Raw genomic sequence first — 15,854 nt, forward strand, 5'->3', positions numbered from 1 at the left:
GTTCATAAAATAATATGATGAGTAAAAATACATATTTTGGGCTTATAACTAACAAGCAATATATCTATGAATATTTTGTGCATTTTTTAGATCGTCCATTGCCTCCAGAAGGCCCAGTTGTCTTTGAGGAAGTTCACAAAGATCACATGGTTATTTCTTGGAAGCCCCCTCTTGATGATGGTGGATGTGAAATTTCTAACTACATAATTGAAAAGAGAGATGTAAACAGAGATATGTGGACAACTGTAACATCTGCCACCACAAAAACCCACTGCAAAGTACCTAAGCTTGTAGAGGGTCGTGAATATATCATGAGAATTAGTGCTGAGAACATGTATGGCATAAGTGACCCACTGGAGTCAAAAGAGATGAAAGCTAAAGATCTATTCAGTATGTAAAAACACTAACAAAAAAAAATCAATTGAACATTAAAGCTGTAAAAATTGGTTTTGATCCTAATATCTTGCACATAATTACAGGGGTACCTGAGGCACCTGAGCAACCCACTGTAAAAGACGTTTTTCGTGATTCAGCACTGGTGATTTGGAACCGTCCTCGTGATGGTGGAAAGCCCATCACAAACTATATCTTGGAGAGGAAGGAGCCTTCAGCTAAAAGATGGTCTCGTGCAACCAGAGATCCAATTTACCCTGCTACACAGTATAGGGTACAAGACCTGGTTGAAGGCTGTGAATATGAATTCCGTGTAATGGCAGAGAATGAAATTGGCACTGGAGATCCTAGCCTTCCAAGTAAACCTATTCTTGCTAAGGATCCCATTGGTAAGTCCTAGTGTTATGATGGTTTCCCCTTTTTAATGCTTATCTTTTGATAATTATTTATTAACTTATTCAACTTATTCTTAATAGTTCTGCCAAGCCCACCTGTTTTGCCTGAAGCTGTTGACAAGACTAAAGATTCTGTGAGTCTATCATGGCGTGTTCCTCGTCATGATGGTAAAGGCAAAATTTTTGGTTACTTGATTGAGTATCGGAAGCCCGGTGCAGTCGAATGGATCCAGGCAAATGAAACTCCCGAATCATGCACAGACACCAAGTTTGTTGTGACAAAACTACCAGATGGAGGAGAGTTCGAATTCAGAATTATGGCTGTGAATGCAGCTGGAAAATCTGAACCTGCATATGTCAAGGAACCAGTGAAAGTTCATGACAGACTTGGTAATTTCTTAATATTTGTTTACATATTCAGAAAATACAAAAGAGTAGTATTGGAAAGTAGTTTTTTTTAAAAATAATACTACTCTCCTCTTATATCTTGAAGTATGTTTTTAACATATTGGAAAGTAATCACTTAAAAATGTATTGATTCTTATTTCTATCTTTCTCATCTCAATTTTCATGCAGAGGAGCCAGAGTTGCTCTTACATGGCAATATGGCTCGTGATCACCTTGCCATGGTTGGGACAGACATCACACTCAGTGCCACAATTAAGGGCATGCCAATACCCACTGTCTCTTGGAAAAAGAATGATGGTGAAGTTCCTGCTCATTGCCTTATTGAGGTCACAGCAAGCGGAAGCAAACTTCACATTAAGAAGTGTACCCGTGCTGACAGTGGCAATTATACTATCACTATTCAGAATGCAGCTGGATCGAAATCTGCTACCTGCACTGTTCTTACTCTTGGTATGAAAGTTTTAAGAACATATCTTAATGATAGAGTGAACCCTTGGTATTTCTAGCTGATGTGATCCTAATGATCTGAGTGATCTGTTTGGTTTATATTCAGTGAGCATATCTGCAATATATTGAGGTCCTTACCCATTGAGTGATTTATATACTAGTTATAATACTATAAAATCAATCCTAAATGTAACTGGAAGTCAGTGTAAAGGCCTGAGGACTGATGTGATATGTTCATATTTTCTGGTCCTGCTCGGAATCCTAGCAGCTGCGTTCTGTATGAGCTGCAACTATTATGGTCTTTTCAGGAAGGCCAGTGAGGAGGCTATTACAGTAATCCACCCTGCTGGTGATAAAAGCATGAACAATTTCTCTAAGTCTTGGAAATAAAGCATCTTATTCTTGAAATATTTTTTAGATGATAGTATGCTGATTTAGTAATTGCTATGACATGACTACTGAAACTAAGTTCTGACTCAAGAGACACACCAAGATTCCTGACTTGATTCTTAGTTGTTGGACCCCTAGCGTCAAGGTATGCATTCGCCTTGAGAACTTCATCTTTGTTTCCAAATGCAATGACTTCAGTTTTGTCTTTATTTAACTGAAGAAAGTTTTGGCATATCCAACTGTTTACTTCATCAATGCATTGGCACAGGGAGTCAATGGGGCTATAATCGATAGGTGATAGGGCTATGTTGAGCTGTATGTCGTCTGCATAGCTGTGGTAAGCAATTTTGTTCTTTCTCATTATTTGGCTCATTGGTAGCATATACAGGTTGAGTATACAGGAGTGGTGCAAGAATTGAGTCTTGAGGGACTCCGCAAGTCATGGATGTCCACTCAGACTTATGGTCACCTATACTCACATAATAACCTCTCCCTTCTAAGCACCACCCAGTTTTCCAGTCTGTCAAGAAGTATGTCATGATCGACAGTGTCAATTGCAGCACTGAGGTCGAGTAGTACCAGCACTGATAATTTGCTTGTATCAGTATTTAAGCGAATATCATATTATTATCTTTATGAGTGCTGTCTCTGTGCTGTGATGCGATCGGAAACCAGATTGAAAATTGTCAAAGCATCCATTTAAGATAGATAGACTGATAGATAGATAGATAGATAGATAGATAGATAGATAGATAGATAGATAGAAAGATAGATAGATAGATAGATAGATAGATAGATAGATAGATAGATAGATAGATAGATAGATAGATAGATAGATAGATAGATAGATAGATACAGTTTAATAGATACCTATAGTAGTGCCACAATGACTCTTTTTTGTTTTTGATTTAGATAAACCTGGACCTCCAAGGAATCTTACCATCTCTGAAATCACAAGTGAGTCAGCTTACCTGACATGGCAAAAGCCAGAAGACGATGGTGGTGCTGTGATCTCCCACTATGTTGTGCAAAAGAAAGATGTGGCAGCTGAGAACTGGGTTTCAGTGTGTGCTGCATCCAAAAAGCTGAGCCTCATGGCTCAATATCTGATGGAAGGAATTCAGTATCTCTTCAGAATTGCAGCTGAGAATCAGTTTGGTAGGAGTGCATTTGTTGAAACCACCAAGCCCATCAAGGCTGTTGATCCTCTTTGTAAGTATTACATTTAATATTATTTTTGAAATGCTTGACTTTTTATACCAGTTTGTTAAATTAATTTGTATATTTTTACTTATAGATCCCCCTGGTCCACCCAAGAATCTGCATCACGTGGATGCAGACAAAACTGAAGTATGGCTTCAGTGGGAGTGGCCTGAACGTACTGGTGGAAGTGAAATCACTGGATTCATTGTTGAGCATCAAGAAGAAGGTTCCACAGACTGGGTGACCTTCAAGACCGTCAGCAATCCTCAATGCCATGTAACTGGACTTGTGGAGGGCAAAACCTATAGATTCCGTGTAAAATCACAAAATGCAATTGGCATTAGTCGGCCTGACACCACTGTGCCAATTACTTGCCAGGAAAAAACCTGTAAGATATATGAAATATTTTATTATGTAATTTTATTTTTTAACAGAAAAATTGCAACATAATTTACATTTTATTATGCTAATATTCTTACATACATTTTATATGCAATATCTTATATATATATATATATATATATATATATATATATACATACAATAATATACATTTTTTATGCTAACATTTTTTTTTAGTGCCTCCAACTATTGAAGTTGATGTGAAGCTTATTGAGGGTCTTGTTGTCAAGGCTGGAAGTACAATTGTCCTCCCAGCAGTCATGCATGGAATCCCAACTCCAACAGCCAAGTGGCAAAGTGAAGGAAATGAGCTTAAAACCGAGGGCACATTTAAGATTGTTACTGAAGGAAATTCAACTGTCTTGACTATTAGTGAATGTGTCAGAAATGACAGTGGAGAGTTTATACTCACTGTGACAAATCCTGCTGGAAGCAAATCTGTTGCTCTACATGTTACAGTCCTTGATGTTCCATCTGCTCCAGTTGGTCCTGTAAATATCCTTGAGGTTACCCCTGATCATATGATAATCCAGTGGCGTCCACCAAAAGATGATGGGGGTTCACCTTTGATGAACTATGTTGTAGAGAAGAAGGATGTCAAGAAGCCTTGGGAGCCATGGTCAGTTGTGAGTTCTGGAAGTTCCAGCACAAAGGCCAAAGTCCCACGTTTGGAGAAGGGACGTGAATATATTGTGTGTGTACGTGCCGAGAACAAAATTGGCATTGGAGCTGCCCTTGAAAGTCCTCCCACTATTGCCAAGCATATGTTTGATCCACCAGGCCCTCCTGGCCAACCAACATGTTCTGATATAACAGAAAATGCAGTAACAGTGTCATGGACTGAACCAGAAACAGATGGTGGAAGTCCTGTGAGTGGCTACATTGTTGAGCGCAGGGAGATGACCGGAAAATGGATACGTGTCAATAAAACACCAGTCTTGGATGTTAGATACAGGGTGTGTGGTTTGTTTGAAGGCAACAGCTATGAATTTAGAATCTTTGCTGAAAATGTTGCTGGTGTAAGTGAGCCTTCATATCCATCAGACCCTGTGAAAGCTAAACGTCCAATTAGTCCTCCAGGGCCTCCAAGCAACATTAAACTGAAAGACTGGAGCAAGTCATATGCAGATGTGGTATGGACCAAACCTTCCAGAGATGGTGGCAGCCCCATCTTAGGCTATGTTGTTGAATGCCAGAAATCAGGTTCTGCACAGTGGGACAGAATAAATAAGGATCTAATTAAGTTTTGTGCATTTAGAGTACCTGGACTTAGTGAAGGCACAGAGTACAGATTCCGTATTAGAGCCTCAAACAAAGTTGGAGATGGTGAGCCAAGGGAACTCACAGAAACTGTGCTGGCCAAGGACATTCTTGTTCCCCCCGACGTAACTGTTGATGTTGCTTGTCGTGACCTCCTAACAGTTAGAGCAGGGCAAATCATCAGCCTTGTGACCCGTGTAAAGGGCAGACCTGATCCAGAAATCACTTGGACTAAAGATGCAAGAGCTTTAGTCAGAGATAAACGCACTGAGATGAACAATAACTTCCCTCTTGTTGAGCTGGTTATTCAGGAAGCTGTTAGAGCTGATTATGGAAAGTATGCAATTCAAGCAAAGAACAGCAGTGGTCAAGCACATGCTACAATTATTGTTAATGTACTTGATATTCCTGGAGCCTGTCAGAATTTGAAGGTTGCTTATGTGACTAAAGAGTCATGTATGGTGTCTTGGGAAAATCCAGAGGATAACGGTGGCACTGAAATTACTAATTATAAAATTGAGTGCCGACAACCAAGTCAAAGGGGATGGACAGTTGTTACATCTGACTGCACCAAACGACTTGTCAAAGCTCCACTTGTTGAGAATTGCGAATATTTCTTCCGTGTGAGTGCAGAGAATAAAATTGGTGTTGGTCCACCAACAGAAACAAAAGCACCAGTCCTTGCTGTTGACCCAGTTGAGAAACCTGGTGAGCCGGAGAACTTCCAAATCACTGAAATTGGCAAGACATTTGTCTTCCTCAAATGGAAGAAACCAGAATATGATGGTGGTAGTCGTAACCTTGCTTACCATATTGAAAAGAAACCTAAAGAAGCAGATGAATGGGAAAGATTACACAAAGGTGCCATAAAGGAAACCTATTTTATGGCTGACAGATGTATTGAGAACCAAATTTATCAATTTAGAGTTCAAACAAAGAATGAGGGAGGAGAGAGTAACTGGGTGACAACAGATGAAGTTCTTGTAAAGGAGGAACTTGTACAGCCAGAGCTCAAAGTCAAACTGATGGGAGTTCTTGTTGTTAAAGCTGGAGATGCAGTTCCAATTGAGGCAGATGTTATAGGTAAACCTCAGCCTGATATAAAATGGTCTAAAGAAGGTGTCACTGGAGATATCACCAAAAGCCCAAGAGTGCAAGTTGAAACTGGCACCAACTTCACTAAATTCCTGCTCACAAGTTCAAGACGGGGAGACACTGGAACATATATAATTACAGGAACAAATGCTGCTGGAACCTGTACTGCTGAGGCCAAGGTGAATGTTCTTGATAGACCAGGTCCTATTAGAGATCTGAAAGTGTCAGAGATTTCTGTGGACCGATGCAAGCTTACATGGGAAGTACCAGAAGATGATGGTGGTTGTGAGATCTATAACTACATTATAGAAAAATGTGAGACAAAGAGAGGAGTTTGGTCAATTCATTCAGCAGCTGTAATAACCAATTCAGCTAAAGTTACTCGCCTTATCGAAGGAAATGAATACATATTCCGAGTGAGAGCTGAAAACAAAATGGGTGCTGGCCCTGCTGTAGAAACTGAGTCTATTATTGCAAGGACCCAGTTTAACAGACCTGGTGCACCAGATGCTCCAGAAGTGACTAAAATTACAAAAGAAGAAATGGTTGTTATGTGGTGCTCTCCTGATAATGATGGTGGGAAACCTATCACCGGTTATATTCTTGAGAAAAAAGAAGAGCATGCCATTCGGTGGGGCCCTGTTGTTAAGTCCCCAATTGCAGGGACACAGATGACTGTTACAGGTTTACTGCCTAATCATGAATACCAGTTCCGTGTTAAGGCTGAAAATGAAATTGGGGTTGGGGATGCAAGCAAGCCATCCAGATCATTTACTGCAAGAGATCCAGTTGGTATGTCCAATTAAAATATTTGATGAAATGTTTTTTTGTCTTTACAGCCACATTTATTATTTGTTTTTTTATTTGCAGATCCTCCTGGTCCCGTTAGTAACTTAAAGGTGGCTGACAGCTCAAAGACATCAGTTACTCTTGCTTGGACAAAGCCTACATATGACGGAGGTGCTCCTCTTATTGGATATGTAGTTGAGCTCAGAGTCAAGGGCACAGGCAAGAAGGGGGAGGAAGGCTGGAAAAGGTGCAATGTTGCTGCCCAGTTGATCGGAACAGAATTCACAGTCTCAAGCCTGGATGAGAAGCTTGAATATGAATTCCGTGTTTCTGCCCAAAATCAGATTGGCTTGAGTCAGCCAACAAATCTTGAGGGAGCTGTGACACCAAGAGAAGTCTTGGGTGAGTTTCCATAAACTTTTCTAAAAACTTTTCAGCAACATTCCCTTTTAGGGCCTAATTTCTTGTGTGTGTGTGTGTGTGTGTGTCCTCCTCCAATCTCCAGAGGCCCCTGAGATTGATTTGGATGCAGAACTGAAGAAAGGGTTGACAGTTAGGGCTGGATGCCCTATAAGATTAGTTGCAACGATTAGAGGAAGACCCGCTCCCAAGGTCTTATGGAGGAGAATGGGTTTAGATAATGTTGTTCAGAAGGGCCATGTTGATCTCATTGACACTATGACATTCCTTGTCATATCTGAAAGTTCTCGGAATGATTCAGGCAAATATTCATTAACTGTGTCCAGTCCAGCTGGAGAAAAGGCAGTGTTTGTGAATGTCAAAGTACTTGGTAAGTAAAAAAAAATAAATAAAAAGCTCCCGTTTATTCAATGTTTCAGTCACGTAACTTTTTCTGTTTATTTTTATATAATGGGAATTAGTGGGGGGAAAAAACATGACTGAAACGGATGAATAAAATAATATATGAATCAATGAAAATACTTAAAATATCAAACTTTTCATTCAAGTATATAAATATATTTTTGTTTGTTTGTTTGTTTTTGCATTTTAAAAACAGATACACCTGGACCTGTTGTTGGTCTTGAGGTTACTGACATCACAATGTACTCTTGCAACCTCACATGGTCTCCACCTGAAAATGATGGTGGCAGTAACATCACTCATTACATGGTTGAAAAACGAGAAATTGATCGTAAAACTTGGGGAACAGTGAAAGCTAATGTTGAAAACACCACATTTAAAGTAAGCAATCTCGTCCCAGGAACAGAGTATTACTTCCGGGTCATAGCTGTAAACGAGTATGGTCCCGGAGTCCCACGAGTTACACCAAAATCTTATCTGGCCTCTGATCCAATCAGTAAGTGCATTCTTAGCCAGAACCATTTTTCAAAGGCTTTGTTGAAACAGTATTACTATAACAATTGTGTCTCCTTCCTTAAGGCAAGCCTGACCCACCACAAAAGGTTGATATTCTTGAGATTACTAAGAACAGTGCAACTGTGGGATGGGTGAAACCATTGCGGGATGGCGGAGCTAAAATTGATGGTTACATTATTGACTATCTTGAGCTTCCAATGCCTAAACCTCCTAAGAAACCAGTAGAGGGTGAAGCTGAGGCAGAGCCTGGCGTAGAGCCTGTGGCTCCTCCTCCACCTGAACCTGTGGTTGAGGACAAGGAGGAGGAGGAGGAGGAGAAGAAGGAGGAATGGACACCATACACAGTCGTAAAAGATTTGGCCATCTCTGTTGCTGGTCTAAAGGAAGGAAGAAAATATCGTTTTAGAGTTGCAGCAAGAAATGCCATGGGTTCTAGTCTTCCCACAGAGACAAAAGAAGCTTATGAGATCAAGGAGCAGATGCGTAAGTTATAAAATTAATGTGTTACTCAGTCATTAGAATTAATAGACTTCAACTAAAACCCTGTTCAATTTTGTGTTGTTTTTTCCCCCCAGTGGAGCCCAAAATCATCATGCCTGAACTTGTCACTGCAAAGGCAGGAGCAAAACTGAGGGTTGAGGCTCTTGTATCTGGAAAGCCAGCACCAGTGTGCCAATGGAAACGGGGAGAAAATAATGTAGTTTCATCAAGCCGTCTTGCTGTGCACAAATCTCAGAACATGTGTGTGCTCATTATTAAGGATGTTTCGAGACAAGACAGTGCTGAATACAGCCTTGTTGCTGAGAACAGCACTGGAAAAGTTGACCAGACTTTGAAAATCATCATCAGAGGTTAGAACTTGTCTTCATCACCACCTTCAATAAAAATGGGCTATGTGAACATGCAGTTAATTTTTCTACAAACATTCTTTTGTGTTAGATATTCCTGGACCACCTGAGCCACCATTTGAGATCAGTGACATTGATTCTGATGCCTGCACACTCTCTTGGAACAAACCTACTGAAGATGGTGGTAGCAATATCACTAATTATGTGGTTGAGAAGTGTGATGTAAGCAGAGGTGACTGGGTGACTGCGCTTTCCAGTTGTGGGAAAGCTGGCTGCAGAATCGGAAAGCTTATTCCTGGAAAGGAATATGCCTTCCGTGTTCGTGCTGAGAATAGATTTGGTATTTCAGACCCCCTTACATCTGAAAGGATGGTTGCTAAATTCCCCTTTGGTAAGTTGAAATGCAAGCATTAGCAGTGTCTGTCAACATGTAACTGATGACAAAAATTATGAGACCTATTTGTCAGTGTCTAAAAATTTAATTTTTTTTATAGATATTCCTGGGGAACCTTTGAACTGTCGCATCAACAAAGTGAACAAGGACTGCATGTTTGTGGCTTGGGATAAGCCTGAGTCTGATGGTGGCAGTCCAGTTACTGGATACTACATTGAACGCAAAGAGAGGAACAGTCTCCTTTGGGTGAAGGCTAATGATTCTGTTGTTCGCACAACAGAATATCCTTGTGCTGGCCTAATTGAGGGTCTGGAGTACACTTTCAGAGTGTCTGCTATAAACCGAGCTGGACAGGGTAAACCAAGCAAGAAAACAGAGTTCATCACAGCAAGAACTCCTGTTGGTATGTGCATGTAAAATATTTTTTTTTTTTGGTATACGTGTTTGCATATTAGATATTTATGTTATATATTTATATATATATATATATATATATATATATATATATATATATATATATATATATATATATTTGTTGTTTTGTTTTTAAATTCTAGATGCTCCTGGAAAGCCTGAGGTGCTTGATGTTACTAAGAACACAGTTACACTGGTTTGGACTAAACCAAAGAATGATGGTGGAAGCAGGATAATTGGATACTATGTTGAGGCCTTAAGGCTTCCAGGAGACAATTGGGTGCGTTGCAACACAAGCAGTCAAAATGTTCCTCGTGAGGAGTACACCTCAACTGGGTTAGAAGAGGGTGTTAAGTACCAGTTTAGGGTAATTGCCAAGACAGCAGTTAACATTAGCAGGCCATCTGAAATTACTGACCCCATTCTGGTGTCTGCAGAAAATGGTAAGTATTTTTATGTTTATATATATATATATATATATATATATATATATATATATATATATATATATATATATATATTCAATTGCTATTTGTCTTATTGATTTTCTGTAATGTTTCCTTGTCTATAGTGCCTCCAAGAATAGAGCTTTCAATACAGATGAAAAAGATGTTGCCAGTAAAGGCTGGGTCCGATGTTTGTCTTGAAGCTGAAGTTTTTGGCAAACCAATGCCCAAGGTTACATGGAGCAAAAATGGAGAATTGTTAAAAGCTGACAAAGAATTCAAGATGTCTCAAAAGAGACATCTCTTTTCTCTGAGCCTTGATGCAGTCACTAAACTTCATACTGGAAATTATGGAATTCTTGCAGCAAATGCAAGTGGTTCTACGACTGCAGAAATACAACTCAAAGTTTTAGGTGAGTAAAATTATATTTTTATTGTTTAGCCTAAATACTACTAAGTGAATTGGACATATAGCTTATTCATGTCCTTTTTGCAAAAATAATAATCATGCATTCCCCTCACATAGATATACCTGGCCCACCAGCCTCTATCAAGTTTGACGAGATATTTTCAGATCGGGTTAAGTTGTGCTGGGAGGCTCCACTTGCCGATGGTGGTTCTCCAATAACAAATTATGTTGTTGATAAACGGGAGACAAGCAGGGCAAACTGGGCCCAGTTTTCTGCTACAGTCAGTGGTAATACAACGGAATGTTCTGTGGAGAGACTAATTGAGGGGCACGAGTACCAGTTCCGTGTTCGTGCTGAGAACCACTATGGTACTGGTGATGCCATTGTATCTGATCCTGTTGTGGCAAGGAATCCCTTCAGTAAGTACCTTACTATTGGTTTATGTATTTTGTTGCTTGGAGATATCATTTCTATGTTGTAATGTACTTGTTATTTACAGCTGTTCCTGGAGCATGTGACCCACCGGTCCTTACAAACATCACAAAGGAGTGTATGACTGTAAGCTGGAAGGAACCATCTGATGATGGAAAATCCCCTATCCTTGGATACATGGTTGAGAAACGTGAAACCAAGGAAGCGAACTGGACCAAACTGAACAGAAAACCCTTGCTAGAGAGAACACTTGAGGTTGGAGGTCTATCTGAGGGAGCTCAGTATGAGTTTAGAGTCATTGCTGTTAATAAAGCTGGCCTTGGCAAACCCAGTGAACCATCTAATGCTGCCTCTGCTCTTGATCCTTTGTGTGAGTATTAGAATCAATTCACAATACCTTGAATATCAACATATATGTGAGAGCTTTAATCAGTACCTCTTACTTATTTACAGATCCTCCAGGCCCACCCATTTCTCCCAAGGTCACAGACACCACCAACAGCACAATTAGACTAACTTGGACTAAGCCTGCAAATGATGGTGGAAGTGAAATTTTGGGATACCTTGTTGAATGCAAGAGAACTAATACTACAGACTGGATAAGATGCAATGTACCAAAGAACCTTCAGGATACAAATTATGTTGTGACTGGACTCTTGGAGAACTCAGAGTACCAACTTCGTGTTACTGCTGTAAATAAAGTTGGATTCAGCCAGCCTTGTGAAGTTCCTGAAAAACACATTGCCAAGGATGTTTTTGGTACGAGCTTTAAAATCATTTATTGTATATTTTGTTAATTCTAATATATTTTAGGAAAAATGAAAATACAGTACATTATTAAAATTTTGTGTAACTTATTCCTGAAATATATAAATGTATTTTTTCTGTTATTCCAGTTGCTCCTGAGGCTGAGCTTGATGCAGAGCTGAAGGACACTGTTGTGCTAACGGCTGGAAGTAAAATGAAACTTCATGCCACAATTAAGGGTCGACCAACCCCCAGGGTCACCTGGGCCAAGATGAACACCAACATTAAGGACAGACAAGGAATCATAATGAAGACGACAGACACTGATACATTGGTTTGTGTTGAGAAAGTAAACAGATACGACGCAGGGAAATACATTCTGAATCTTGACAGTGTAAGCGGAATGAAGATGTACACAGTTATTGTCAAGGTCCTTGGTGAGTTCTGTGATAACTAGAGTTTTATTTTTATTCAGATACAGTTTTTTTTCTTAATATTTTATATGAACTAAAGTATATACTCTTATAAAATTTAACAGATACCCCTGGACCTCCACTTAATCTGATGGTAAAAGAGTCATCAAAGGACAGTGCCTCCATCCTATGGGATGCACCTCTAATTGATGGTGGAAGTGAGATTACAGGTTACATTGTTGAAAAAAGAGATGCAGAAAGGAAAGCATGGTCAAATGTTTCAAACACTTGTACTAAAACATCTTTCAAGATTGATGGTTTAGAAGCTGGTAGATCTTATTGCTTCAGGGTTCTGGCTCAAAATGAGTATGGAATTGGTGAACCATGTGAAACTGTGGATGCTGTTAGAGCTTCTGGTAAGGGAAGATCATTTGTGATCAAGTAATCCTCAATTGCAAAAAAAATATTAATTTAAATATGAATGTTATAACAGTTTTGATCATATCTATTATTAAGTAAACTTATCTATATCTTCCAGAACAACCTGGACCAGTTATGGACTTTAAGACTTTGCTGGTAACCAAGGACTCTTGTACTCTTTCCTGGAAAAAACCATTCAGTGATGGTGGAAGTCGCATCATTGCGTATGTGCTTGAGGTCCTTAATGGTGAAGACAAATGGAAGGAGCTTCTTCGATCAAAGAACATGCAATATAGTGCAAAAGATCTTGTTGAAGGAAGGGAATACAAATACAGAGTATTTGCAACAAATGATTCTGGTGATGGTCCCGTGAAAGAACTAGCTGTGATCGCAAAAGATGTCCATGGTGAGATTTCATATTTTGTATTTGTATGAAAATGCCCTTGAGATCTTTCTGTTATGTTGTGTTTCAAATCTGCTCCTTATCCATTTCCATTTCTATACTATTATAGTTTATCCAAAATGTGACTTGAGGGAATTGCCTAACTTGAACTACATTGCAAAAGAAGGAAGCAATGTTCGTCTCAAGATTCCTATTAGTGGAAAGCCTGTCCCTGTTGTCACATGGAAGAAGGGAGAGGATGAAAATCTCACAGACACAGGAAGAGTGTGTGTAGAATCGACAGCTGTAAACACAACTCTCTTGATACGTGACTGCCAAAGGACAGATGCCTCAAAATACACTATCACTCTTCGCAACACTGCTGGGACTAAAGAGTCCACAATTTTTGTCAGAGTTGTTGGTAAACCAGGAATTCCAATTGCACCAATAAAATTCAAAGAAGTGACTGCAGATGGTGCAACCCTAAAATGGGGTGCTCCTAAAGATGATGGTGGATCAGCAGTTACCAACTACATTCTTGAGAAACGTGATTCCGTTACTAACATGTGGGTTACAGTGTCTTCATCTGTGGACTCAAACACTTTCAGAGTGACTGGTCTCCATGAGGGAACTGAATACATCTTTAGAGTGAGTGCAGAAAACAAATATGGAATTGGCGAAGGCCTCAAATCAGAGCCTATGGTTGCCAAGCATCCATTCAGTGAGTGAACTTTAAATTTATATATTTAATATATACTATAGATAATATCAAAGTGTAAAAATTTCACTTTCTTAATCATGATTATTTCCTCAGATGTACCAGATTCTCCTCCTCCCCCACAAGTCATGATTATGCGTCATGATTCAGCAACCCTTACATGGTTAGATCCAAGGAAAACTGGAGGCTCACCAATCACAGGTACAGAAATAATTAAATGAATATGAGACAATAATAATCCTTTTTTCATAAAAATATAGCTAGGAGTAAACAATGGTAGAATAATTAGATAATTAGAATTAAACAGTATTTTTGCTTACAGGCTACCATGTTGAATTCAAGGAAAGAAACAGCATGTTATGGAAAAGAGCAAATCCAACCCCTTTGAAGATGAGAGATTTCAAAGTGACTGGCTTAACAGAAGGTCTAGAGTATGAGTTCAGAGTTATGGCTATTAATTTGGCTGGAGTTGGAAGACCAAGTCCTGCCACAGAGCCAATGGTTGCCTTGGATGCAATTGGTAAGTTAATGTTATTTTAAAAAATGTTTAGCCTAAAAAAAAAACCCTAACCCATACTATTTACCCACCCTAATGTGTGTATGGTTGATTTAATAATTTATTTGAGCATATTTCATTATAGATGCACCTGGGAAACCGGATGTGATTAGCATCACTAGAAGCACTGTAACACTTCAATGGACTGAACCTCAGTATGATGGTGGACACAGGCTAACAGGCTACATTGTTGAAAGACGTGATCTCCCAGCCAAGGTCTGGGTGAAGGCTAATACTATAAATGTTGTCGACTGTGCATATACTGTTGCAGACTTGCAAGAGGGTTGCAAGTATGAATTTAGAATCAGAGCAAAGAATGGTGCTGGAGCCATAAGTCAACCCTCTGAACAAACAGATACCCTTATGTGTACGGATGAATATGGTAAGTCTCAATTGCTCTTTTTAGTGCATGCATTGTGAGTAAATGATGTTTCATATCATCCTGGAAAATATGTAAAATAATTATGCTGATTAGTGTGTACTGACTATTTTGCAGCGGCACCAACAATTATAATCGATCCAACAGTCAAAGAGGGGCTCACTGTCAAAGCTGGAGATACAATTGTGATCACTGCAACAAGCATTCTGGGCAAACCCCAACCAACCTCTGTGTGGTCAAAGTGTGGAAAGTATTTCAAGCCTTCAGATGTGTGTCAGATAGAAACTACACCTTCTTCTTCTACTCTTTCTATCAAGTATGCCAGTAGGAAGGATTCAGGAGAGTACACAATCACAGCAAGTAACCCATTTGGTGTCAAAGAGGAAAATGTGAAAGTAACAATTTTAGATGTTCCTGGTCCACCGGGGCCAGTTGAAGCGAGTGGAATTTCATCTGAAAAAGTCACTCTGACATGGACACCACCTCATGAGGATGGAGGATCTCCAATTAAACATTACACATTGGAGAAAAGAGAAACAAGCCGTCTCCTTTGGACCATTCTTGCCGAAAAGGTTGTTGACTGCCACTTTGTTGCCAATAAACTTATTCAGGGAAATGAGTACATCTTCCGGGTTTCTGCTGTCAATAATTCTGGAGCTGGTGATGCCTCTCATTCTGAGCCAGTGAAAATGGTGGATAGATATGGTATGCTTATTTTAAAAACTCTTTCTATTTTTTACTTCCTCACTTCTCCTTTGTGTGTGATGCTGAACAACTCCATATGTAATGCAGTAAGGTTCTCAAAATATATATGAATTATTTCAGGTCCCCCAGGACCGCCAGCCAAGCCAGAAGTTGAAAATGTTTGTGGAAATTCTGTTACCATTGGTTGGAGAAGACCAGCCGATGATGGAGGAAGTGATATAACAGGGTACATGGTTGAGAGGAAAGAAAAGAAGGGCATGAGATGGACACGAGCATCAAAGAAAACAATTGCTGACCTTCACTTTGAAGTGAAAGGGCTGAAAGAGGGAGTTGAATATGAATTTAAAGTAACTGCTGAGAATAAGGCTGGTTTTGGTGAGCCAAGTGAACCTTCAGTGCCTGTGAGGACAAAGCTTGTTGCAGGTAAGTGATTATTTATTGTTTTATATAATTATTTAATATGATTACAA

At 39.4% G+C, this 15,854-nt stretch overlaps 1 protein-coding gene across 1 annotated transcript in view; it reads left to right on the forward strand.

The window, feature by feature from the left end:
- Positions 1-15,854, forward strand: part of ttn.1 (titin, tandem duplicate 1) — a 156,072-nt gene that overhangs the window by 94,280 nt on the left and 45,938 nt on the right. Inside the window, exons 142-169 of the mRNA XM_089133043.1 lie at positions 91-390; positions 480-782; positions 870-1,178; positions 1,365-1,646; positions 2,946-3,245; positions 3,331-3,624; positions 3,816-6,785; positions 6,864-7,184; positions 7,288-7,572; positions 7,801-8,100; positions 8,184-8,603; positions 8,696-8,971; positions 9,060-9,359; positions 9,463-9,765; positions 9,920-10,219; positions 10,348-10,635; positions 10,749-11,051; positions 11,132-11,434; positions 11,518-11,823; positions 11,961-12,248; positions 12,350-12,640; positions 12,763-13,050; positions 13,157-13,747; positions 13,841-13,945; positions 14,067-14,264; positions 14,386-14,682; positions 14,797-15,384; positions 15,505-15,807. Of these exons, the coding sequence (XP_088989169.1) occupies positions 91-390; positions 480-782; positions 870-1,178; positions 1,365-1,646; positions 2,946-3,245; positions 3,331-3,624; positions 3,816-6,785; positions 6,864-7,184; positions 7,288-7,572; positions 7,801-8,100; positions 8,184-8,603; positions 8,696-8,971; positions 9,060-9,359; positions 9,463-9,765; positions 9,920-10,219; positions 10,348-10,635; positions 10,749-11,051; positions 11,132-11,434; positions 11,518-11,823; positions 11,961-12,248; positions 12,350-12,640; positions 12,763-13,050; positions 13,157-13,747; positions 13,841-13,945; positions 14,067-14,264; positions 14,386-14,682; positions 14,797-15,384; positions 15,505-15,807 (11,412 nt within the window). The remainder of the gene's footprint in view (positions 1-90; positions 391-479; positions 783-869; positions 1,179-1,364; positions 1,647-2,945; positions 3,246-3,330; positions 3,625-3,815; positions 6,786-6,863; positions 7,185-7,287; positions 7,573-7,800; positions 8,101-8,183; positions 8,604-8,695; positions 8,972-9,059; positions 9,360-9,462; positions 9,766-9,919; positions 10,220-10,347; positions 10,636-10,748; positions 11,052-11,131; positions 11,435-11,517; positions 11,824-11,960; positions 12,249-12,349; positions 12,641-12,762; positions 13,051-13,156; positions 13,748-13,840; positions 13,946-14,066; positions 14,265-14,385; positions 14,683-14,796; positions 15,385-15,504; positions 15,808-15,854) is intronic.

This window comes from Pimephales promelas, chromosome 7 (assembly GCF_988280905.1).
Source record: "Pimephales promelas chromosome 7, fPimPro1.hap1.1, whole genome shotgun sequence".
NCBI lineage: Eukaryota > Metazoa > Chordata > Actinopteri > Cypriniformes > Leuciscidae > Pimephales > Pimephales promelas.